Source organism: Pseudophryne corroboree, chromosome 4, assembly GCF_028390025.1.
Source record: "Pseudophryne corroboree isolate aPseCor3 chromosome 4, aPseCor3.hap2, whole genome shotgun sequence".
Lineage (NCBI taxonomy): Eukaryota > Metazoa > Chordata > Amphibia > Anura > Myobatrachidae > Pseudophryne > Pseudophryne corroboree.
The window spans coordinates 738069488-738093173 of NC_086447.1; the positions used below are offsets into that span (position 1 = coordinate 738069488).

A 23686-nucleotide genomic window follows, 5' to 3' on the forward strand; every position below is an offset into this window, starting at 1 on the left:
ATCATGTGATGCTTTAAAAAAAATTTCATCACGGAAGCTTGTCTTGATAAAGATTAAAAATACTGGATCGAAACGTCGACAACAATAAGCCGGATTTCAACTGAAATAAAGTTACTGTGAAATTGAAGCTGTTGAAGACATCATTGAAGGAGTGCACCTCCATTTTGTTGGAGTGTGTGTGTGTGTATATATATATATATATATATATATATATATATATATATACGAAACCCCTAGCCCTATATACATGCAATTCGGGGAGCATAAACCTTCCATGAGGTAAGCAGCCACAAAGCAGGGTTTTTTTAAAACTCGACTCCAATGAAGAGGGGTGAAATGTTTCCTGTCGTATGGGGTGATTGGGTGAAAAAGCAACATGTCTCAAGTGCTGCAGGACTGTAAACTCATCGTTTGGGATGAGTGGCGGCTCGAGTGGTGGGGCTTCCGCACAGTCCAATATACAAATAAGAGAGCAACACCAACTGCCAGTGATATTTGGCAGCATTTGTTGTGGCAGTTGGTGTGGCTCCCCTATTTGTATATTGAACTGCTCTGCGGGTCCACATCTCGAGCAGACGCTACAAAGGACTTAACTTTTGGACTAGGTCAAGAATCGCTCAGGCATGGCGTATGATCCAGATGTGGCTTATGAGACAATTGGGGCAGATGTATTAAGCCCGGAGAAGTGATAAAGAGGTGATAAGTGGAAGGTGATAATGCACCAGCCAATCATAACAGGTTTCAAAAATGATAGTTAGGAGCTGATTAGCTGATGCGTTATCACCTTCCACTTTTCGCTTCTCCAGGCTTAATACATCTGCCCCAGACAGCACTGTGGCCCTGGGGACCATGAGCCACAAGTGCCACTACTGCCATGCCCTCCAGCGGAAGGATGAGGCCCTCGGCATGTACGGCAGCGCTGGCGAGGTGCAACTACCGCCCTTCAAACCGGGCACATCAACTAGCAACAAATAAAAACAAGGGTACAGGCATGTGTAATAGGTGGTTTATTGAAAAGTTACTACTTTGTAAAGCTATGAAATACTCTGCATTTTGCATGAGACTGGCTACGGAGGGCACTGTTGCAGCACATATAGTTTATTTTAGCGCAGCAAGGAGAAGCAGTATGGCCACTGCCCCTCATAATAGTAATTGTATAAATAGGGAAAGCAATGGGATTCTCGGTGCTGAATGACACGTGCCCAAAAAGTAAATAAAAAATAAGTAACTCAGACCAATTTATCAATACGGTATATTTCCCTTTAATAAGGGAACTGGCCTGGACAATTTGTTATTGAAATAAATATACACAAATAAAATACATTCAATTCAATCAAACACACTGTAAGACACAATGCGACTGTTCTATAGGAACCATCATCCAAATATGCCTCCCACCTATCCAACCCAAAGAAAGTAAAATAAAACCTAGGACAAGAAATAAAAAAAGTGAGAAGCTAAGGCACTAAATTGTTGCAAGACAGTTTCCATTCCATAAACCCCACGTGAAGACTGGAGTCACAAATGATACTTTCTTGTGGTCTTTACTTCTTATAGACGAAAACAAAGTCCCTAAATTCACATACAGGAGGGTATTGGTGCTCTATACTTCCATAAAAAAAACTCAAGCTTAAACTAAATCTGCATCCTTCATTCAATGGAAAGTTAAAAATAAGTTGTAAAAAAAAAAAAAAAAGTTTGGCTTGCAAAAGCATAGAAGCTAGGTACAGTACTGTGCAGATACTTCAGCTCTTCCTGGAGATTTTACCAACAAGTTCACTGTATCCTCTTCCAGACAAGTTCTCTATTGCATCCGTTTGGCGTGATACTGGGTGAGAACGTCGAGTTGAATCTCTACCAATAAATATGGGACAGCAGTGCTTGTGGATGTAGATAACGCAGAATCTTCAAAGCTTGATGAATATATTGTCCTGGGTCTCCTGCTGTTCAGTGTTGCCGAGTGGAAAGACACTGGAGATCGCTAAATCCACAATACCTTGACACAGTTCAGCATACAGCTTCCTGTAACAGTAAACCGAAAAGATTCTGAGAAGTCTGTCAAAAGGTATCTTCAATATTTTAATACTTAATAATATATGAAAGTTATCTTATACAGGGCATGGTTCAAAGGTGCCTGAAGTTGCATACGCAGCGGCGATTTCATTTGCAGTGGACTTGCGGAAATATGCTGATGACTCAGCCTCCGTCTTGTGCACAGATACACCCACTGCCAAGTACATAAGCAGAAAGATCAGGAACATCGGATAGACAATCGGACCTGTGGGAAACCCTAAGCCAGACATGTCCAAATTGCGGCCCTCCAGCTGTTGTGAAACTACATATCCCAGCATGCCCTGACACAGTTTTGCTGTCAGAGAATGCTAAAGCTGTGTCAGGGCATGCTGGGATGTGTAGTTTCTCAACAGCTGGAGGGCCGCAGTTTGGACATGCCTGCCCTAAGCTGTCTCAGAGCAAGGCCTCTCCAGCTGCGGATTAAGTTGCAGTGACTGACAAAGCACTGACTAGCCACTCCCCATTATCTCCTCCAAACGCTGGCAGTCACTTTGTGAATAAATCCTCTGTGCGTCTGCAAACACTAATCATTCACAGCGTGTGCACAGTGCGGCTTTGATGTTCCACTGCGTCTGACATAGAAACTGCTTCCAACTCTACATTAGGTCCACAGTCACTATGCTAGGGACAATGTAGGGAAAGACAGGGTCATGTTTTAATGTAAATTAATCTATTTAAGAGACAAAATAAGGGACAGATTCAGAATTGGGAACAATGAGAAAAGACTCTCACCACTACAACCCATTTTGAATGCAGTTGCAAGGCTAATCTTCCTATCAAGACATTCACGTCTGCTTATCCTCTCTGTCAGTCCCTCCACTGGTTGCCCATATTCTACTGTATTCAATATAAAATACTTCTCATGTAAAGCTATTAACCAAACTACACCAACATATATCTCTTTGCTTATCTCAAAATATCTCCAAACTCGACCTCTCCGCTCTGCAGAAGATCTGCGTCTCTCAACTGCATGGATCACTCGCTCCCATTCACAATTGCAGGACTTTCTCCTGGCAGCACCCACCCTATGGAATGCCCTCCCACGCCACAATAAGACTCTCCTCTAGTCTCCAAACTTTCAAGTGTTCCCTGAAAACTCACCTATTCAGGCGAGCCTATCAAATTCCTGAACAGCCCACATAACCTTCAGAAGCATGCATATCTAATTACATCCCATCAGGACTGTCTATGCAATCTGGTGACTGATATGATATAGATAGAGCCTATCCTTGTGTATCCTTCCTATTTCCATATAGATTGTAAGCTTGCGAGCAGGGCCTTCCTACCTCTATGTCTGTCTGTTATTACCCAGTTTGTCTTATCACTGTTGATTCCAATTGTAAAGCTCAACAGAATATGCTGCGCTATATAAGAAACTGTAAGTAAATACATAAATAAATAAATTAAATAAATAATAGGACCAACTTTGCACCTGGACACACCAAAGGGGTAAAATACATATAATGGGCTATATGCAAAAGCAGCTTCAATACTGGCTGGTTTTCATATAGCCCACAAATACTGGACTCCTTTCATTTTTACACTGCACTCTTGAATTGAATTAGGACACGCCCCTTCCAACTCTAAATCTCTTCCAGTTTGTTCTACTCGCCACTCTGAATCAGCTCCTAAGTCTCAAGCAGTTTGGATTTTCGATTCCATACCTAAACTTTAATTTTTCAGGTTTACATATACCGTATGCTGGATCAAATACTGTCACCATTTGCTAAAGAAGTTCATATTTTTATCACACAGAGGAACAGGATATACCGTAAAGGGTGGTACACATGGAGAGATCCGTGCTTAAAAATCGAAGCAATCTGACTAGATTGCTTAGAAGTTAGGCACAGATCTCTCCATGTGTATGCCCCCCAGCGATAGAGATGCGCGGCCCCGCACATCGCTATCACAGGTGCTAGATTGAGCCTGCATGCAGGCTCAATCTAGCAGGTTGCTCACTTCAGCGCTGTGTGAAGTGGAGCACACATATCGCGCTGTGCTGAGCGGGGGAGAGACGTGTTCTGAGCGGTCTGTAATAAATCGCTCAGCACACATCTCTCTAGTGTGTACCCCCCTTAAGGGTTTCAGAAAATAGGTAATTTTTAGAAATACTTTCACTTTTGTATTTGTAAAGCCCCTTACCCACTAGTGTTTTTCTTACTTAAAAGATGCAAGTGCAAACTGCATGTGTAAACGCAATGGATATAAATCTACATGGTTGATACTGTATGTGCATCTCATGTACGCAAGTTAGCAAGAGGTACGGAAAGTTTCCATTCATTTATATACTTATTTGAATAGGGTTTGCAGTATGTATGAAATAAGTGGAAACCCCATTGAAATGAATGGACCATTTGAATGAATAAATAGAAAGAAAGAAAAATTCAAGCAGTGCCCGCTTCCAAATTCCTCATCCAGCCTCAGAACTATATAGCCAAGGCTGGACAACCCTTTTTTCTGCGTATAGAGCATAGAGCACGAACAAAGAATCCGTCTTTCTGATCTGAGACGTTCGCTTGACATAGATCTTCAAAGCTCGCACAGCATCTAACGCAGTGATGGCTAACCTTGACACTCCAGCTGTTGTTGAACTACATATCCCAGCATGCCCTGTTACAGTTTTATTATTTGGCCATGCTAACACTGATGCAGGGCATGCTGGGATGTGTAGTACAACAACAGCTGGAGTGTCAAGGTTAGCCATCACTGATCTAACGTCTCCAGGGGAGCAGAAGAGCCAGAACTTGACGGAACCACAATAGGTTGATTCAGGTGGAACGCGGAGACAACCTTCAGCAGGAACTGCTGTCTGGTACGGAGGTCCGCTCTGTCCTCGTAAAAGACCAAGTAGAGACTCTTACACGATAAGGCCCCCAATTCTGAGACACGTCTAGCAGAAGCCAGGGCCAGTAACATCACAGTCTTCCATGTGAGGTACTTGTCTTCAACCGTCATCAGAGGTTCAAACCAGGATGATTGTAGAAATTCCAACACCACATTCAAATCCCAGGGTGCCGTAGGCGGCACAAAAGGAGGGTGGATGTGAAGCACCCCTTGCAAGAAGTTCTGAACTTCTGGCAATACTGCCAATTTCTTCTGGAAGAAAATTGAGGGCCGAAATCTGGACCTTGATGGAACCCAGGCGTAAGCCCTTATCCACACCAGCCTGCAGGAAACGTAGGAAACGTCTTAAGTTGAACTCCGCAGGCGGAAACGTGCATTTCTCGCATCAAGAGACATATCTTCTCCAGATATGATGATAGCGTTTTGACGTCACAGGTTTCCTGGCCTGAACCATGGTAGCAATAACCTTTTTGGAAAGGCCCTTGTGAGCTAGGATGTTCCGCTCAACCTCCATGCCATCAAACGAAGATGCCATAAGTCCAGGTGGACGAACGGTCCCTGTTGAAGATTTCTTCTTAGTGGGAGAGGCCAAGGGTCTTCGATGGACATGTCCCAAAGATCCGCGTACCACGCCCTCCAAGGCCAATCCGGGGCAATCAGAATTGCCTGGACTCCTTGATTCCTGATTCACTTGAGCACCCTTGGGAGCAACGGAATCGGAGAAAACAGGTAGACCAGCCAGTAGGGCCAAGGCGACGTCAGTGCATCCACTGCCCTCGCCTGAGAGTCCCTGGTTCGTGGGCAATACCAGTGAAGCTTCTTGTTGAGTCAAGAAGCCATCATGTCTGTTTGCAGGTAGCCCCACCGGTTGACGACCTGCTGGAACATCTGCTGGAGGAGTCCCCACTCCCCCGGGTGGAGATCGTGACGACTTTGGAAATCCGCTTCCCAGTTGTCCACACCCGGAATGAAGATTGCCGACATTGCTCTTGCATTTTTCTGCCCAGAGGAGTATTTTTGACAACTCTCGCATGCAGACTCTGCTTTTTGTACCTCCTTGCCGATTGATGTACGCAACTGCTGTGGCGTCCAACTGTACTTGGATCGCGTGGTCCCTGAGCAGAGGAGAGGCCTGAAGCAGAGCACTGTAGATCGCCCGAAGTTCCAGAATGTTGATCAGAAGGAGGCTTTCGTGGGCTGACCACCTGCCCTGGAACTGTGCCCAATGGGTGACAACTCCCCATCCTCTTAGACTCGCATCCATCGTGAGAAGGGTCCAATCCTGAAACTCTGGCCCTCCAGTAGATTGGAGGACTGCAGCCACCACAGGAGGGAAAGCCTGGCCTGAGGTGACAGCCGAATCATCCGGTGCATCTGTAGATGTGATCCGGACCACTTGCTCAGGAGATCCAACTGAAATGTTCTGGCGTGGAACCTTCCATATTGGATCGCCTCGTATGAGGCGACCATCTTTCCCAACAATCTTATGCAAAGATGGATGGACACTCGAGTAGGTCGGAGCACCATGCGGACCATCTCCTGAAGTGTTCTCGCCTTGTCCTCTGGTAAGAACACCTTCTGGGCCACAGTTTCCAGCAACATCCCCAGGAACAGGAGCCTCTGAGTTGGTTCCAGGTGGGACTTCTGTAAATTGAGGATCCACCCATGGTGTGACAGGTGGATAGTGCGATCGATATGGAGCAATAAAAGCTCCCTGGATCTTGCTTTTATCAGAAGATCAACCAGGTAAGGGACAACATTGACCCCCTGGACCCAGAGTTGGAACATCATCTCCGCCATCACCTTTGTGAATACCCTCGGAACTGTGGACAGGCCGAAGGGCAGGGCCAGGAACTGGTAGTGATTGTCCAGCAGGGCAAACCTCAGGTATGCTTGATGAGGTGGCCAAATCGGAATATGAAGGTACGCATCCTGAAATTCAAGGAGACCATGAATTCCTGTTCCTCCAGGCTCGCAATCACTGCTTACAAGGATTCCATTTTGAACTTGAAAACCTTCAGGTAAGGATTCAAGGACTTTAGATTGAAAATGGGCCTTACGGTCCCATCTGGTTTTGGTACCACAAACCGGTTGGAGTAATAACCCTTGCCTCGTTGTGGTATTGGTACTGGAAAAATGACGTGAGACTGGACCAACTTTTGGATGGCCTGTTGTAACGTAACCTGCATATCCTTCAAAGCTGATAAGCTTGATTTGAAAAATCGCTGGGGAGGAGCACCATCGAACTCCAGCTTGTAGCCCTGAGAAATAAGATCCCTGACCCAGGTATCCTGGCAGGAAGCCTTCCAGACGCGGCTGAAGTGACGCAGCCAAGCTCACACCTAGAGATCCCCTCGGGGTGGGCGGGCACTGTCATGCTGAGGTCTTAGTGGAAGCAGAACTGGTGGTCTTTTCCTGAGAGCTGGTGCTTGCAGGTTTCTTCTTGACTTACCTCTGGTGCCTCTATTTGCATTTGAGGCACCTCTGGCCTTAGATCAAACTCTGTTAGACCGAAAGGACTGCACAGACGGCCCCGCGTAGGAGCGTCTCGCCGGCGGGGCCCCAGAGGGGAGAAACGTGGATTTCCCAGCTGTAACTTTGGAAATACACGTATACAACTCAACCCCAAAAAGCCATTCCCCCCAAAAGGGGAGGGATCCACACTGCGCTTTAATTCTGCGTCCGCAATCCACTGACGCAACCACAAAGCCCTGCGCGCCGCCACTGCCATGGCAGAATTCCTAGCATTAATATTTCCCAACTCCTTGAGCGAGTCACACAGAACGCGTGTAGTGTCCTGAATGTGCTTGAGGAGAGTTACCATAGTGAAAGGCCCTCCTGAATCTGAGTAGCCCACGTATGAATGGCATGGAGCATCCAGCTATGACTGGCCTCTGCGATACATCTGCAGCAATGTAAATAGATTTTAGCATAGTCTGTATTTTCCGGTCCCCAGGATCCTTTATGGTAAAGGAGCCCGGGGCAGGCAGCACCGCCTTTTTAGACAGTTGAGAGACTGATACGTCAACCCCTGGGGGTTCCTCACAAAACTTCCTGCCATCCGGGAGCAAATGGGAAAGTGCACTAAAAATTTTTGGAGTTTTTTTGTCTGGATTTTTCCAGGCTAACTTGAATAGGTCATCTAACTCTGCCGAATCAGGTAAAGTGACATTAGATATAAACACTAAACAATATAAAGGTTTGTTGGCGCTGTGCAGGTAGGTAGGAATAAAACCTGTATGTCAGCTGCCACCATGTTCATCAAACGGCTGGTTTCAGCGGCTGCTATATTACACAAGCCTGGAAGAGAATATATACCACCTTTACACATATTCTTGGTGTTTAGATTGACTGAACTAATACTGAGTCTCCGCCTGCCAAAAAAAAAAACGGTGGTAACTATATGTATCTACTTCATTTGCCTTTTTATTCAAATTATTAACTCCAGGGATATTTTAGGAATTAATTACATTGTAACATTTTCAGAATAGTACTACTATCTGATTATTAATTCAAAGATATTAACTGTGTGTTGTTTAATTGTTTTGTATATGTGGAATAAAATGTTTACTTTTAATTAATTGTTCCTGTTGTCAAGCGCCTACCAAATATTTACTATATAGTGACATTAGGCTTGTTTTGTGTAAATAAAAATGACTGCTGTGACGCAACGTCTTCTAGAGGGAGTTTCAACACGTCCCGTATAGCCAAAATTAGGGGTTCAATACCCTGAGCAGAATCTGAATCCCCACTAACGAGATCCAAGTCTTCCCCATCCTCCTGTATATCCTCATCTGTATCAGAGAGTAGAGCAGGTAAACCATGCTTTTGTGGACCTGCATGAGAGAGGGGGAGGGGAAGCTGTGGAACATCTGCTCTAGCAGCTAAGTCTGCAACAGCTTATTGTAGTAGCTGCGTTTTCTGTACATTAGCAGTGAGCTGGGATGACATATCAGACATCATAGTTTTAAGAGACCCTAACCAGTGGGGCTCTGGACCCTTTCCCCCAGCCCCTTCACTGAGTTGTGAAGATTGGCTGCATTGTTCACAAGAAACAGAATCAGATGACAATAGAGACACACTGGTGTGGCATACACTGTACAGCTTGTGTTTAACCATGTTTCACAGTAAGCACAATAACATACACAGTAATATACTGTATTGCAAGCCTGCCCTTACTGTACGTGAGAGGAGACAGAGAGGGGGAGAGAGAGACACACACACACACACACACACACACACACACACACACACACACACCAGCACACCCCTAGCTGCACTGCCCCAGTGAGGCTGACAGCTAACTATAACACAGTAAATACCAGTAAATTCTGTCCTGCAGAGGACACAGACTGTACAATAGCGGCTCTCCCCCTTTGCTACACCCTGCACCAGATTTTCAGCGTGTCTCGTGAGGCACAAAGTGCTGCGTGTGCTGTCCGTGGCTGCATTAAGCAGAGGAAGGCTCCAAAATGCCTCTGGTCCTGCTCTGAGTTAGCTCCGCCCCCTCCAATGGCGCCGTAACTATAATGATATTTATACTGGCCAAGTCTCCTTTGTGGCTTAAAAACATTGCACAAGTGCTAGTTCAAGTTAATATAAGCCAGTCTACACGGGGGGCTCTAGCGGGACCCCCAGGAGGGTCCCGTATGCCGCACCCACGTTCAGTCACACTTTGAATCTTGGAACCCCCTAGTGGGGCCCCCGGTTTGTACTCACCACAGATGTCACCTTCAGGCTAGTGTTAGGGGTGTGCGGCGTTCTGCGATTGTGACAGCTGAACAAACAACCTCTCAGGACGGTGGTCCTGCAGCTGGAATGCGGCTTTGCACCTCGCAAGGCCGATGACTGCCCCCCCCCCCCCCCAACTCCCACGGTGCAGGTATGTAGTTGCCCAAACAGCATACCGAAAATAATAAAAGTTTAAAAGAAATTGAAGAAAACTCTCTGGAGCTGCAGAGATGTCCATCCTCTCCTGAGGGCACTTTTTTCTAAACTGCCTGTGGGAGGGGGCATAGAGGGGAGGAGCCAGCACACCCAGTGAAGACATTTAAAGTGCACCGGCTCCTTTGGACCCCGTCTATACCCTATCGTACCAGATTCCCAAATATCCCTTATGGATGCTAGAGAAAAAGGAATAGACCCATTGGGGTAAATTTACTAAGATGGCAGTTCTATTTAAGATAGGATGTTGTCCATAACAACCAATCAGATTCTACTTCTCATTTATATAGCACCTTCTAGAAGATAATACCTGGAATCTGATTGGTTGCTATGGGCAACATCCCATCTTAAATAAAACTCCCATCTTAGTAAATTTACCCCATTGTGTCAATAGCAGCCATGTGGGTAGCACAAGAGGCTTCTTACATGGCTGTGATGAGATTGGCTGCTGGTGAGGGTAGCACCAGGGGCTCCCTCCATTTATAAGAAATCAGAAAATGATGGGAGGGATCCTTTGGAAGCTGCATTCATGCCAACTGTCTATTCATTTCAATTGTGTTTCTATATGTAATGAACAAACTCACATGTTTTGGGGAAACGTTGTAACTGTGATTAGACTAATAAAACATGCAGGTATTTCTGTGTTGTATGCTAAGCATCTTTAATGAAGGACTGTAGTAGGTATATGTAGTATTGTGTAGTGTTAAGGCCCATTCACACTTGCCGAGAAAATGAGTGACGTCGCTCATTTTCCCCCTTCCTGAGCGACGTCGCTCATTTTCTCGGCAAGTGTGTATGCCGCCAGCAACGATCGATGCGCTGCCCTGCGGGTCGGCAACGATCGTCGCTGTCGGCATTGCACGCATGCTCTATCTGGACTGTCGTCCAGGAGCTGCATGCACGGCCGGCTGCTACAAGACGTCACTGAGCGACATGAGCGGTCATATCACTCAGTGTGTACGGGCGGCCATCGAACACCCGGCCGGGTACTGGTTCTAAATTTAGGTAACTTGCTCCATGTGTAATTTTAACCTTCAAATCTAAAGCCGGTTACACATTAAACAATGGGGGTCATTCCGAGTTGTTCGCTCGTTGCCGATTTTCGCAACGGAGCGATTAAGGCAAAAATGCGCATGCGCATGGTACGCAGCGCGCATGCGCTAAGTATTTTAGCACAAAACTTAGTAGATTTACTCACGTCCGAACGAAGAATTTTCATCATTGAAGTGATCGGAGTGTGATTGACAGAAAGTGGGTGTTTCTGGGCGGAAACTGACCGTTTTCTGGTAGTGTGCGGAAAAACGCAGGCGTGCCAGGATAAAATGCGGGAGTGTCTGGAGAAACGGGGGAGTGGCTGGCCGAACGCAGGGCGTGTTTGTGACGCAATTCTGCTACTCTTTCGTTCGCAATTCTGCTAAGCTAAGATACACTCCCAGAGGGCGGCAGCCTAGCGTGTGCAATGCTGCTAAAAGCAGCTAGCGAGCGTACTACTCGGAATGACCCCCCAATGTGTGTTCCCTTCGATATTGGTGGCGACGAGACCTGATGTCGGCACCGACTGAGCAGCGGCAGGGGGAGGAGCAGGGCCATGCTGCATTCAGCAGTATTCAGCATCATGGCACCGCTAGCAATTTCCCCAGATTGAGCTGCATGTACAGCTGACGAGGGACATTGCTAGTGACCTGCGGGAGCACGCACCATTAACAATCTAGTGGGTACACACTAGATGATTTTAATGATGTGTCGTTCCGATCCGTCGGCACTGGCCACAACGATAGAATAATCGTCTAGTGTATACCCAGCTTAAGTTACGTCCATTACTAACCAACAGTGGTAGGTTATTTAGAAATATTCACAAAATGTAAAAAACACATAGGAAAACACGCATTAAACAAAACGGAGCCACAAAATGTCTTACTGTGCACAGGCTGGGGCCCCATTCACTTCAATCAGCCAAACCTTCAAATCTTCATCCACCATGAAGTCAAAGCCAAACAGCTGGAAACTCTGGTAGGGCAGATACTTAGTGCTGATTGCCGGTTCTATACAAGTCAGGCTGGTCCTGAATGGAATAAGAGTTACGGATGCTTTAGATGTATACGATTACACAATATAGTTTTATACAGTATATCTCTACCAGAACAGTCTGCCTAGTAATGAAAGAAAGTCATCATTGTGATCAATGGTGTCAAGTTGGATTTAGCTTGTGCCTGATTTAGAGATGGATACAATGCTGATTTTGTGGAGAGGGTGGGCCTGGACTGCACACCCTAGCTTCTCATAATGAGATGTGCTACCTTGCTGAGACTTAGGGGGTCATTCCGACCCATTCGCACGCAGCAGTTTGTCGCTGAGGTGCGAACGGGTCTGGAATGCGCATGTGCGGCGCTCGCACTGCGCGCACATCGTTTCCCGGCGACAGGGGTCGCCGGGTTACATCGCGGACAACGAAGAAAGCTGTCGCAGAGGCGAATGCAAGAAGATTGACAGAAAGAAGGCGTTCCTGGGCATCACCAGACCATTGCATGCCGTTTTCGAGGAGTGGTGAAGAAAACGCAGGCGTGTCCAGGAGAACGGAGGGCGGATGTCTGACGTCAAAGCCGTCCCCAGTATCGCTGAGATCGTCGCACAGGGTAAGTATGTCCAGGGCTAGTCTTGTTCTGCATTAAATTTTCTTAGCTTAGCAGGGCGGCACAAGCGATCGCAGCCCTGCAAAGCTAAAATATACTCCCCCATAGACGTGGACTAGTTGATCGCAGCAGCAGCAAAACGTTGCTGGCTGCGATCAACTCTGAATGACCACCTTAGTGCTACCATATAGGAACAAAAGTGCAGGTGCACCATACACCATTAAATTATAACAACCATAATATCTGAGGTTCTTGGCATAAATTGGTCAATATATAAGCCTGCCCACCTACTTCACGGTGACCTCATCGGACAGGTCCCTAACATTATAGGGGTTTTGCCTCTGGGGCGCAGAGCACCCCCAAACCACCCCAGCCATACAACTCCACGGCATCACACAAATAAGGGAAAGAAGTGAGAAATCAGTGTTAGGCAAGTGAAAAGAGGCTGCTGAGTGTAAGAAAGAGGACAGCAGTAAGGTGTCAGAGTGTTAGAAAGTGAGGTTAGCTGATTACTGTTACCAGTGTAAAAGAAGTGTGAAAAATGCTACATAAATAAAAAGAAACACAGGGTGATATAGGTGTTCAAAATAAATTTAGTTGCCCAGCCAGAGCAATTCAAGGAGCCCCACGCTCCAAAAGATGCACTTGCACTCTTGTTCCTACAATGCAGATTTTTGTATGCAGCGGAGTTATTTTTTTCCCCACTGCACATGCATATAAGTCACACTGCGCATGTGACGCGAAGGTGTTGTGACGGCGGTTGCAGTGAGGATTTATTCATAAGGTGATTGACAGGGAGTGTTTGTGGGAGGTAAAGGGAGAGTGGCAACTCAAACACAGATGTGTCACGACCACTGTGGAGTGTGTCACAGCTTGCGACTGTGATCCCGTACGCAATTACAATGACTCTTTACTGCAGCACACATGCTGCATGAGCCAAAGGGGTAGATGGTTGATATTTCACCGATGTGCGTTCTATGGTCATCACTGTGTTAGGAGATGCATTCTTTTACTTTTTTACCTAGTATAGGGCAAGTGCAAGTACACACTGATCACTATTAGTAAACCAGGTGCATATCCAGCTGCTGATGAAGAGGTGCCGGGATCTGGAGATAGACAGCTCTACACACATGCTCCACGGCTGTAATATCACTGTAACCCTGGTCGCCACTTGGGGGAGGAGACATGACGCGTTTCACAAAGAGGAGGCGTGTCATCTCTGTTTTGTGGGAGTGCCGGGGTCAGTAACTGCATCTTCCGACACAGATTTACCCGCCTCCATTCTTAGGGTTACACAGATGGCTGATGATGCAACTGATGGTGATTTGATGCTGTGTCTTTGGACGCAGGCATTGGATCTAAGATGCTGGCAGTCTGTGTCTTTTAACACAAGATGCCTCCTGAAGCATTAGCATATCCAAAGACACGGCTGCTGTGCTGTTTTGTTCACCTCTGAATCAGACCCAGACTGTCAAAAACGATTTGCAGATAGAAAATGGTACCTTATTATTTGCTTTATCTGCCAAAGGATGCTGTTTTCTAGATTAATGTTAAGAGAGGTCATAAGGTATTGATTGAATTCTTCAAAGAACATCTCGTTCCCGTCCTCGTATCGACCATAGTTTTTAGAATGTTCCTTCTGAATACAATGATTGGTTAAGTGGCTGGTCATGTCCTGGAAATCAGAGTCATTGTAAGGATCAGATGACGTTCTTAGCACACCCTCTCGATACAGGTAGATGTTGTACTGATTGTCCACAAGGACCCAGCTCCTAGAAGACACCAAGAACAAACAATATAAAAGATGCTAAAAGTCTTTCACTGTTCCACATTAAACATAAAAAAATATTTTTCTAACTCAATTTACAGTTAGCTATTTGCAAGATATGTGCCCATATATCCACCCATCCATCCAAAATGTTTTAAAGGAAAAACACTGTAGCTTAGCATTTTGTATGCAGATACAGCCACACGCTGCATATTATTTTAATCAGCAGAAGCTGCTTGTGTGTCCTATTACATCACTTTGCATCTACAACATTTTTGCGGAATAAAACGCACAAAAAAAGACGCTCAGTGCTACCAAGTCACACGGCACTCACGCGTTATGTGTAAGATGACTTGTAGCACACGGAGCACAGATGTAAGAGAGCACATCTGTAGTTACAATATTTACTGAACTTCTTAAGGGTAGAATCTTTACTAGTCATATTGCTTCTAGAATAAACAGAGGGTGGAAGTGTCTAAGCGCATCTGAGAACGTTAAAATATAAATATGAAAGGCATTGACATTGAAACTTCACAGTAAATATTATATTTATATTTTCTCCCACGCTTCTTGCAGTATACATGATACCACTGGGTGAAATAATCAGACGTCATGGCCTGGTCTGCCACTGCTATGCAGTGGATACACAGCTGTATAACCCGATAACAAACCTAAATGGCTGACTAGCTGAGCGCTAGGAGTGGATAAGTGCCAATTGGCTGCGACTGAACCCTGATAAAACAGAAGTCCTTATAAATCATGGTTGGTCACAGGACATAAACCCTCTATCGGCAGATGTGAGGCTGAGTGTCTCCCACATGCTTACCCCCAATAAAAACCCTTTAACCATACAACTCTAAACTTATCTAAAATAACGACACTGACAACAGAAAAGAATGCCATTAAAATCGGTCAAACTTTTTATTATTTAAGAAATCTATTACACATATATATCTAACTATATATATAGCAGTTTCAGACCGGCACTCCACGCAAATTTCAAATGACTGCGCCGGTGCCTCCACATATACCGAAAGTATAAATATAGACTTGCAGAAGTGTGGCACTCGGCTTGATGAATAGACAATAAACCAGTCAGGTCTTACAACGTTTCAGTGCTTTTATTGCACTATCGTCAGGATACAAAACAAATGAAAATGTTACATACCTTTATACACCTACACCCAGAGTGAATTCGCGCCAGCAGGTCAGTCTGAACCTCCCACTCGCGTCCAATACATATTACATCATCACGTTAGTGACACCCATCACCATAACAACAGAAAACAAATAATCTCATCACGGCCTCTGAAAAAAGTATCTGTATATTTCAAGAGCAACAAATCTTAAAAGCAACTGAAACTCAGATATTCATTTAACCCCTTGGGTGACAATACATCCAAGCGGTAAATCCATTCCGTTTCCCGTTGCAATAATAATCGATTACGATCACCTCCTCTCAGAGGCTTTTGTACAAAATCAATCATCCTGTATTTAATACTCGCAACACTGTGGTTAAATTCGGCAAAGTGCCTGGCTACAGGTTGGTCAGATTTACTCTTGCTAGCTAGAGCAGCTCTAATAGCCGACCGGTGCACAGACATTCGGTCCTTAAATCTGCCCTGTGTCTTACCTATATAGGAAAGACCACAGGGACAGATAATCTGGTACACCACATACGTTGAATTACATGTCAGGTGGTGTTTAATGCGATATTCTTTACCTGTATGTGGGTGACAGAAGACATCACCAGGTATAAGATACCCGCAAGTAGTACAACCACATTTGAAGCAGCCAAAGCTTTTAGTAGACATAAAGTGTGATGGTTTCTCCTTAATGGCACTAATGTCGGCATGTACTAATAGGTCTCTTAAATTGCGACCCCTCGTGAAACAAGGCATGGGATTCATATTGTGAAAAGGTAATTGTCGGTCAGACTTAATAACATGCCAATGTTTTTTAATTACTGTATTAACCTTTCTCGATTGGATGTTAAATTGATTAATTACTGGAAATCGTGTCATATCATTATTTTTAATCTCAGATTTATCCAATAATCGTGCTCTATCCAGCATCATCACTTTCACGCTGGTTTTTACTAAATCTTGTCTGGAATAACCTCTTGCAACAAGTTTCTCAATTAAAGACTCTATCTGTGCTCTAGCAATGGAGCTGTTAGAATTAATTCTCCAAATCCTTAGCATCTGAGAGTAAGGTAATGATTTTTTCAAGCTAGGAGGATGGCAACTAGTGTATTGAAGAAGTGTATTGCGATCAGTTGTTTTTGTATGTACTGATGTCACAAACTTATGAGCATTAATCATAATGTCCACATCAAGAAAATCAATTTTCTCTTGACTCATTCTGATGGTGAATTTAATTGGACATTGACTATTATTGTTAGTTTCAATTAAATCAACAAATGATGACTCAGTACCCCTCCAAACAATAAATAAATCATCTATAAACCGTTTATACAAAACAATATTGGATGAAATATCTAAATCAGAAAAAAAGATTTTTTGTTCTATATTAAACATAAAGATATTAGCTATCATCGGAGCAACAGCAGAGCCCATTGAGCATCCGCTCAACTGAATGTAAAACTTGTTATCAAATAAAAAATAATTTTTTTTCAACACAAATTCCAATAAATGAATACAAAATTCCACAAAACCCTCAGAATACATGCCACTGGAGACCAAGAACTCATTAACCATCTGTAAACAAGCCTCTTGAGGAATCACGGTATAAAGGCTAACAACATCAGCGCAAATCATCCAAGCTCCTTCAGGTAATTCCTGTAAGGAAATCAGTTCATTCAAGAACATCGTGGTGTCCAATAGAAAGTTCTTATGTTTTTTAACCAGCGGTTGAAGTATTGCGTCCAGATATACAGAAGCAGGTTGTGATAGCGAACCCCGTGCCGACACGATCGGCCGACCAGGAGGGGGAGTTAATCCCTTATGTATTTTTGGGAGGGTATAAAGGAGGGGAGTCAAAGGGTACTTAGGAAACAAAGAATCGGCTAATTTTTGATTAATTATATTATTATCAACCGCCCTTTTAAGAATCAATCCCAATTCTTTTTGAAAAATATTAACAGGGTCAAAAGGTAACTCTCTGTAGGTGTTGGTATCACTTAACTGGCGCAAGATTTCCTTACGGTAATCCTGCAAATCCTGTAATACAATAGACCCACCTTTATCGGCGGGTCTAATAATAAGATTTTTATTATCAGTCAAGGTTTTAATAGCTAATTTTTCACCCGGAGATAAATTAGGATGAACCACACCTGTGTCAGAAGTAACCATGCTAATCTCTTTGTCTACCAATCGCATGTACGTTTTTAGGCTAGGGTTATTTGTATTAGGGTCAAAACTCGATTTAGGCAATATTTTTTTCAGCTGTTCTGGTATAGGATCAGGTTGTGTATCACTAACGGGAAGCACTGATCTATTAAAAAATTCTTTAATTTTTAATTTCCTAAATAACTGGTGCTTTTCTTGCTGCCATCTAAAGTCATCTGGCTGAGTAAATTAGAAAACCAAGTTGCCATGTACCGTAGAGATCTATTGAAATTCAAAAAAGAAAAATTTTCCAAGGTTCAATTAGATTACGAACAACACACAGTGTATCAGTGGATTTCTGGCAATAGGGGGACTATGAACAAACGTCCATTTTTTAGACGTAACCCTAGATTTGGTGATTCTTCTTCTCAAGATTATACTACCAACAGTGATTCTGATTTTTCTCAACCAGGTTCAGCCCCTTTAGGGACACAAACCCGGGCAAAAATCAAAGCAAAAAATGTAAAGCAACAAGGAGGGGTGGCCAAAATAAAAGAAGGGGCCCTTGGAAAGAAACCTCCGGCAACCAGGAGGAAATAATATTTAATCTTTCCTCCTATGACCTCTCTAGAACAGAACAATCATTATTAAATAGAGGTCTATCATTTATCCCTACCACATATTTTGATGACTTTAGATGGCAGCAAGAAAAGCACCAGTTATTTAGGAAATTAAAAATTAAAGAATTTTTTAATAGATCAGTGCTTCCCGTTAGTGATACACAACCTGATCCTATACCAGAACAGCTGAAAAAAATATTGCCTAAATCGAGTTTTGACCCTAATACAAATAACCCTAGCCTAAAAACGTACATGCGATTGGTAGACAAAGAGATTAGCATGGTTACTTCTGACACAGGTGTGGTTCATCCTAATTTATCTCCGGGTGAAAAATTAGCTATTAAAACCTTGACTGATAATAAAAATCTTATTATTAGACCCGCCGATAAAGGTGGGTCTATTGTATTACAGGATTTGCAGGATTACCGTAAGGAAATCTTGCGCCAGTTAAGTGATACCAACACCTACAGAGAGTTACCTTTTGACCCTGTTAATATTTTTCAAAAAGAATTGGGATTGATTCTTAAAAGGGCGGTTGATAATAATATAATTAATCAAAAATTAGCCGATTCTTTGTTTCCTAAGTACCCTTTGACTCCCCTCCTTTATACCCTCCCAAAAATACATAAGGGATTAACTCCCCCTCCTGGTCGGCCGATCGTGTCGGCACGGGGTTCGCTATCACAACCTGCTTCTGTATATCTGGACGCAATACTTCAACCGCTGGTTAAAAAACATAAGAACTTTCTATTGGACACCACGATGTTCTTGAATGAACTGATTTCCTTACAGGAATTACCTGAAGGAGCTTGGATGATTTGCGCTGATGTTGTTAGCCTTTATACCGTGATTCCTCAAGAGGCTTGTTTACAGATGGTTAATGAGTTCTTGGTCTCCAGTGGCATGTATTCTGAGGGTTTTGTGGAATTTTGTATTCATTTATTGGAATTTGTGTTGAAAAAAAATTATTTTTTATTTGATAACAAGTTTTACATTCAGTTGAGCGGATGCTCAATGGGCTCTGCTGTTGCTCCGATGATAGCTAATATCTTTATGTTTAATATAGAACAAAAAATCTTTTTTTCTGATTTAGATATTTCATCCAATATTGTTTTGTATAAACGGTTTATAGATGATTTATTTATTGTTTGGAGGGGTACTGAGTCATCATTTGTTGATTTAATTGAAACTAACAATAATAGTCAATGTCCAATTAAATTCACCATCAGAATGAGTCAAGAGAAAATTGATTTTCTTGATGTGGACATTATGATTAATGCTCATAAGTTTGTGACATCAGTACATACAAAAACAACTGATCGCAATACACTTCTTCAATACACTAGTTGCCATCCTCCTAGCTTGAAAAAATCATTACCTTACTCTCAGATGCTAAGGATTTGGAGAATTAATTCTAACAGCTCCATTGCTAGAGCACAGATAGAGTCTTTAATTGAGAAACTTGTTGCAAGAGGTTATTCCAGACAAGATTTAGTAAAAACCAGCGTGAAAGTGATGATGCTGGATAGAGCACGATTATTGGATAAATCTGAGATTAAAAATAATGATATGACACGATTTCCAGTAATTAATCAATTTAACATCCAATCGAGAAAGGTTAATACAGTAATTAAAAAACATTGGCATGTTATTAAGTCTGACCGACAATTACCTTTTCACAATATGAATCCCATGCCTTGTTTCACGAGGGGTCGCAATTTAAGAGACCTATTAGTACATGCCGACATTAGTGCCATTAAGGAGAAACCATCACACTTTATGTCTACTAAAAGCTTTGGCTGCTTCAAATGTGGTTGTACTACTTGCGGGTATCTTATACCTGGTGATGTCTTCTGTCACCCACATACAGGTAAAGAATATCGCATTAAACACCACCTGACATGTAATTCAACGTATGTGGTGTACCAGATTATCTGTCCCTGTGGTCTTTCCTATATAGGTAAGACACAGGGCAGATTTAAGGACCGAATGTCTGTGCACCGGTCGGCTATTAGAGCTGCTCTAGCTAGCAAGAGTAAATCTGACCAACCTGTAGCCAGGCACTTTGCCGAATTTAACCACAGTGTTGCGAGTATTAAATACAGGATGATTGATTTTGTACAAAAGCCTCTGAGAGGAGGTGATCGTAATCGATTATTATTGCAACGGGAAACGGAATGGATTTACCGCTTGGATGTATTGTCACCCAAGGGGTTAAATGAATATCTGAGTTTCAGTTGCTTTTAAGATTTGTTGCTCTTGAAATATACAGATACTTTTTTCAGAGGCCGTGATGAGATTATTTGTTTTCTGTTGTTATGGTGATGGGTGTCACTAACGTGATGATGTAATATGTATTGGACGCGAGTGGGAGGTTCAGACTGACCTGCTGGCGCGAATTCACTCTGGGTGTAGGTGTATAAAGGTATGTAACATTTTCATTTGTTTTGTATCCTGACGATAGTGCAATAAAAGCACTGAAACGTTGTAAGACCTGACTGGTTTATTGTCTATTCATCAAGCCGAGTGCCACACTTCTGCAAGTCTAACTATATATATATATATATACATATATACATATATACAAACACACACACACACACACACACACACACACACATACATACATAATATATAATATATAATATATATGTCATTATCTCAGTAGGGGACCCAAAAGTGTGGGATTTTGAATTTTGGATAAGGGATACTCAACCTGTATTAAGTATGGTGGCAGAAAGAAAGAACGTCCAGTTGCTCAGTGACGTTGCAACTTACACTGATCTGATGTCCACGACATGCACTGAACTAGGCCAAATGGCCGCTACTAACAAACCAGTCGAGGCTCCAACTCTCCCATCAATACACCGATAAAGAGCTGGCCAGGCAGCCAATGCCTTTGACCCGCAGTAGGGTAAGTCAGACTAGCTGAATGTATTGAAAGAGAGAGCGCACCTCCAATAAAGCAGCACAATAGCCACTGGACTGCCATTCTTTCCCGCTGCATCGAGGACAAACCCAACCGGCAAAGAAAATAAAAAGTTTTTGGGGTGGGAGGGCGGGGAATGCAGGTAAAAGAGGCAGACCCTATTTAGTACCACTCACAAAATGCCTGACAACCCACCAAAAACACCCCCCCAGAAAACCTAACTGGCTGACACTTCCTAACCATTAACCCTAACCTTCCCTGAGTGAAAGCACTCATCTCACACTCCCTAGGAGTTTATCTTGTCTCGCGCTCATTCGAGCACTCGCCTAACAGGACTGCAGCATAGCCAACCAACAACACTTAAGCTTGGGGGTTCAGAACTCCAAAACACTGAACGGGTTGGAGCTGGGAGACCAGTGCTGGGGAACTGGCGGTCAGCATACCGACCCCGGGTTCCCAGCAGCAGACTGCCGCTGGCGGGGGGCGAGCGCAACAAAGCCCCTTGCGGGCTCGGTGGCTCGCTGTGCTTGCCACAGGTTCTATTCCCACTAGTAGTCCCTGTTTATCGGCATGCAGACTGTCAGGTGTTCAATCGCTCGGGATCCTGGCGTTGGTGTCCTGGGGAGTGACTTGACACTTAAACATCAGGTATCAGCCACAAAAAAATCCTCACCTGATATCAAACTTGCGGTGTCCAGGTTCCAGTAACAAGGGGTTTTCTAAGTATTTCTGAATGACATGAACTTGGCCTTGATTGTCTATGAAGTCCAGGAGCTCAGTGGCATCAGAAGATATAAGAATCCCTTCCCCTGAAAGAGAGCAATAGGAAATAAAATGAATGCTAGAACACCTTTTATTTCATATAATCTTCTTTTTTTCATATAAACAACATAGGGTCTGATCAGAGGCAAAAACGGGTGGGCGAGCTATGTCATTGGCAGGATGGAACCATCGTTTCCAAACAGAACCTGCATTTAATGTGCAGGCTGCCTGGAGGGGCTGGCAGCAGCCTGTAGGTCCAGACATGCAACCTGTAGTGCTACCCAGAGCGTTCTAGGGTGCTCTACTTCCTGGAGTTGGCAGACATGCCCCTCTGTGTCACATCATGACATCACACGTTCAGTATGGCACTAAGCCCTGCTCCAGCACTGGGCCTGAATCGAGTTAAAAATAAATGTAAAAAAAGAAACAAGCAAGGAGCAGTTTGCTCCTGAAACAAGCCATTTGACAGTACAAGGGGTGCACATTGATTTTTTTTTCATATACTGGCCACCTTTGCTTTTGCACTGAAATTTAGGCAAACACTAAGACACACGCCTTCCCAGCTACACATTTTTCGGCACATTTTAAATCATCCCCACCTGCAGTGCAAGTTGTGCAACATGGTTTTGCCAAGGTGCAAACTGAAAATTGTTTGCTCCTTTTTTGAATTTGCTCCTAACTCTGAATCAGGCCTGGAAGATGCGCCCTATGCTATCGGGAATGTTATACACATAGAAGGTGCAGAGTTTTACAGTAGATCCCCAAAATAAGAATTTACTTACCGATAATTCTATTTCTCATAGTCCGTAGTGGATGCTGGGGACTCCGAAAGGACCATGGGGAATAGCGGCTCCGCAGGAGACTGGGCACAAAGTAAAAGCTTTAGGACTAGCTGGTGTGCACTGGCTCCTCCCCCCATGACCCTCCTCCAAGCCTCAGTTAGGATACTGTGCCCGGACGAGCGTACACAATAAGGAAGGATTTTGAATCCCGGGTAAGACTCATTACCAGCCACACCAATCACACCGTACAACTTGTGATCTGAACCCAGTTAACAGCATGATAACAGAAGGAGCCTCTGAAAAGATGGCTCACAACAACAATAACCCGATTTTTGTAACAATAACTATGTACAAGTAATGCAGACAATCCGCACTTGGGATGGGCGCCCAGCATCCACTACGGACTATGAGAAATAGAATTATCGGTAAGTAAATTCTTATTTTCTCTAACGTCCTAGTGGATGCTGGGGACTCCGAAAGGACCATGGGGATTATACCAAAGCTCCCAAACGGGCGGGAGAGTGCGGATGACTCTGCAGCACCGAATGAGAGAACTCCAGGTCCTCCTCAGCCAGGGTATCAAATTTGTAGAATTTAGCAAACGTGTTTCCCCTGACCAAGTAGCTGCTCGGCAAAGTTGTAAAGCCGAGACCCCTCGGGCAGCCGCCCAAGATGAGCCCACTTTCCGTGTGGAATGGGCTTTTACAGATTTTGGCTGTGGCAGGCCTGCCACAGAATGTGCAAGCTGAATTGTACTGCAAATCCAACGAGCAATCGTCTGCTTAAAAGCAGGAGCACCCAGCTTGTTGGGTGCATACAGGATAAACAGCGAGTCAGATTTTCTGACTCCAGCCGTCCTGGAAACATATATTTTCAGGGCCCTGACTACGTCCAGCAACTTGGAATCCTCCAAGTCCCTAGTAGCCGCAGGCACCACAATAGGTTGGTTTAAGTGAAAAGCTGAAAACACCTTAGGGAGAAATTGAGGACGAGTCCTCAATTCCGCCCTGTCCGAATGGAAAATCAGATAAGGGCTTTTACAGG

General features: G+C 43.9%; 1 protein-coding gene across 1 annotated transcript in view; it reads right to left on the reverse strand.

Moving 5' to 3' along the window:
• Nucleotides 1–990: 990 nt before the first annotated feature.
• TTL (tubulin tyrosine ligase) overlaps nt 991–23686 on the reverse strand; it is a 63625-nt gene continuing 40929 nt past the window's right edge. Inside the window, exons 4-7 of the mRNA XM_063918105.1 lie at nt 21772–21907; nt 13994–14263; nt 11780–11923; nt 991–2022 (exon numbers count right to left, since the gene is read on the reverse strand). Of these exons, the coding sequence (XP_063774175.1) occupies nt 1908–2022; nt 11780–11923; nt 13994–14263; nt 21772–21907 (665 nt within the window). The 3' untranslated portion in view covers nt 991–1907. The remainder of the gene's footprint in view (nt 2023–11779; nt 11924–13993; nt 14264–21771; nt 21908–23686) is intronic.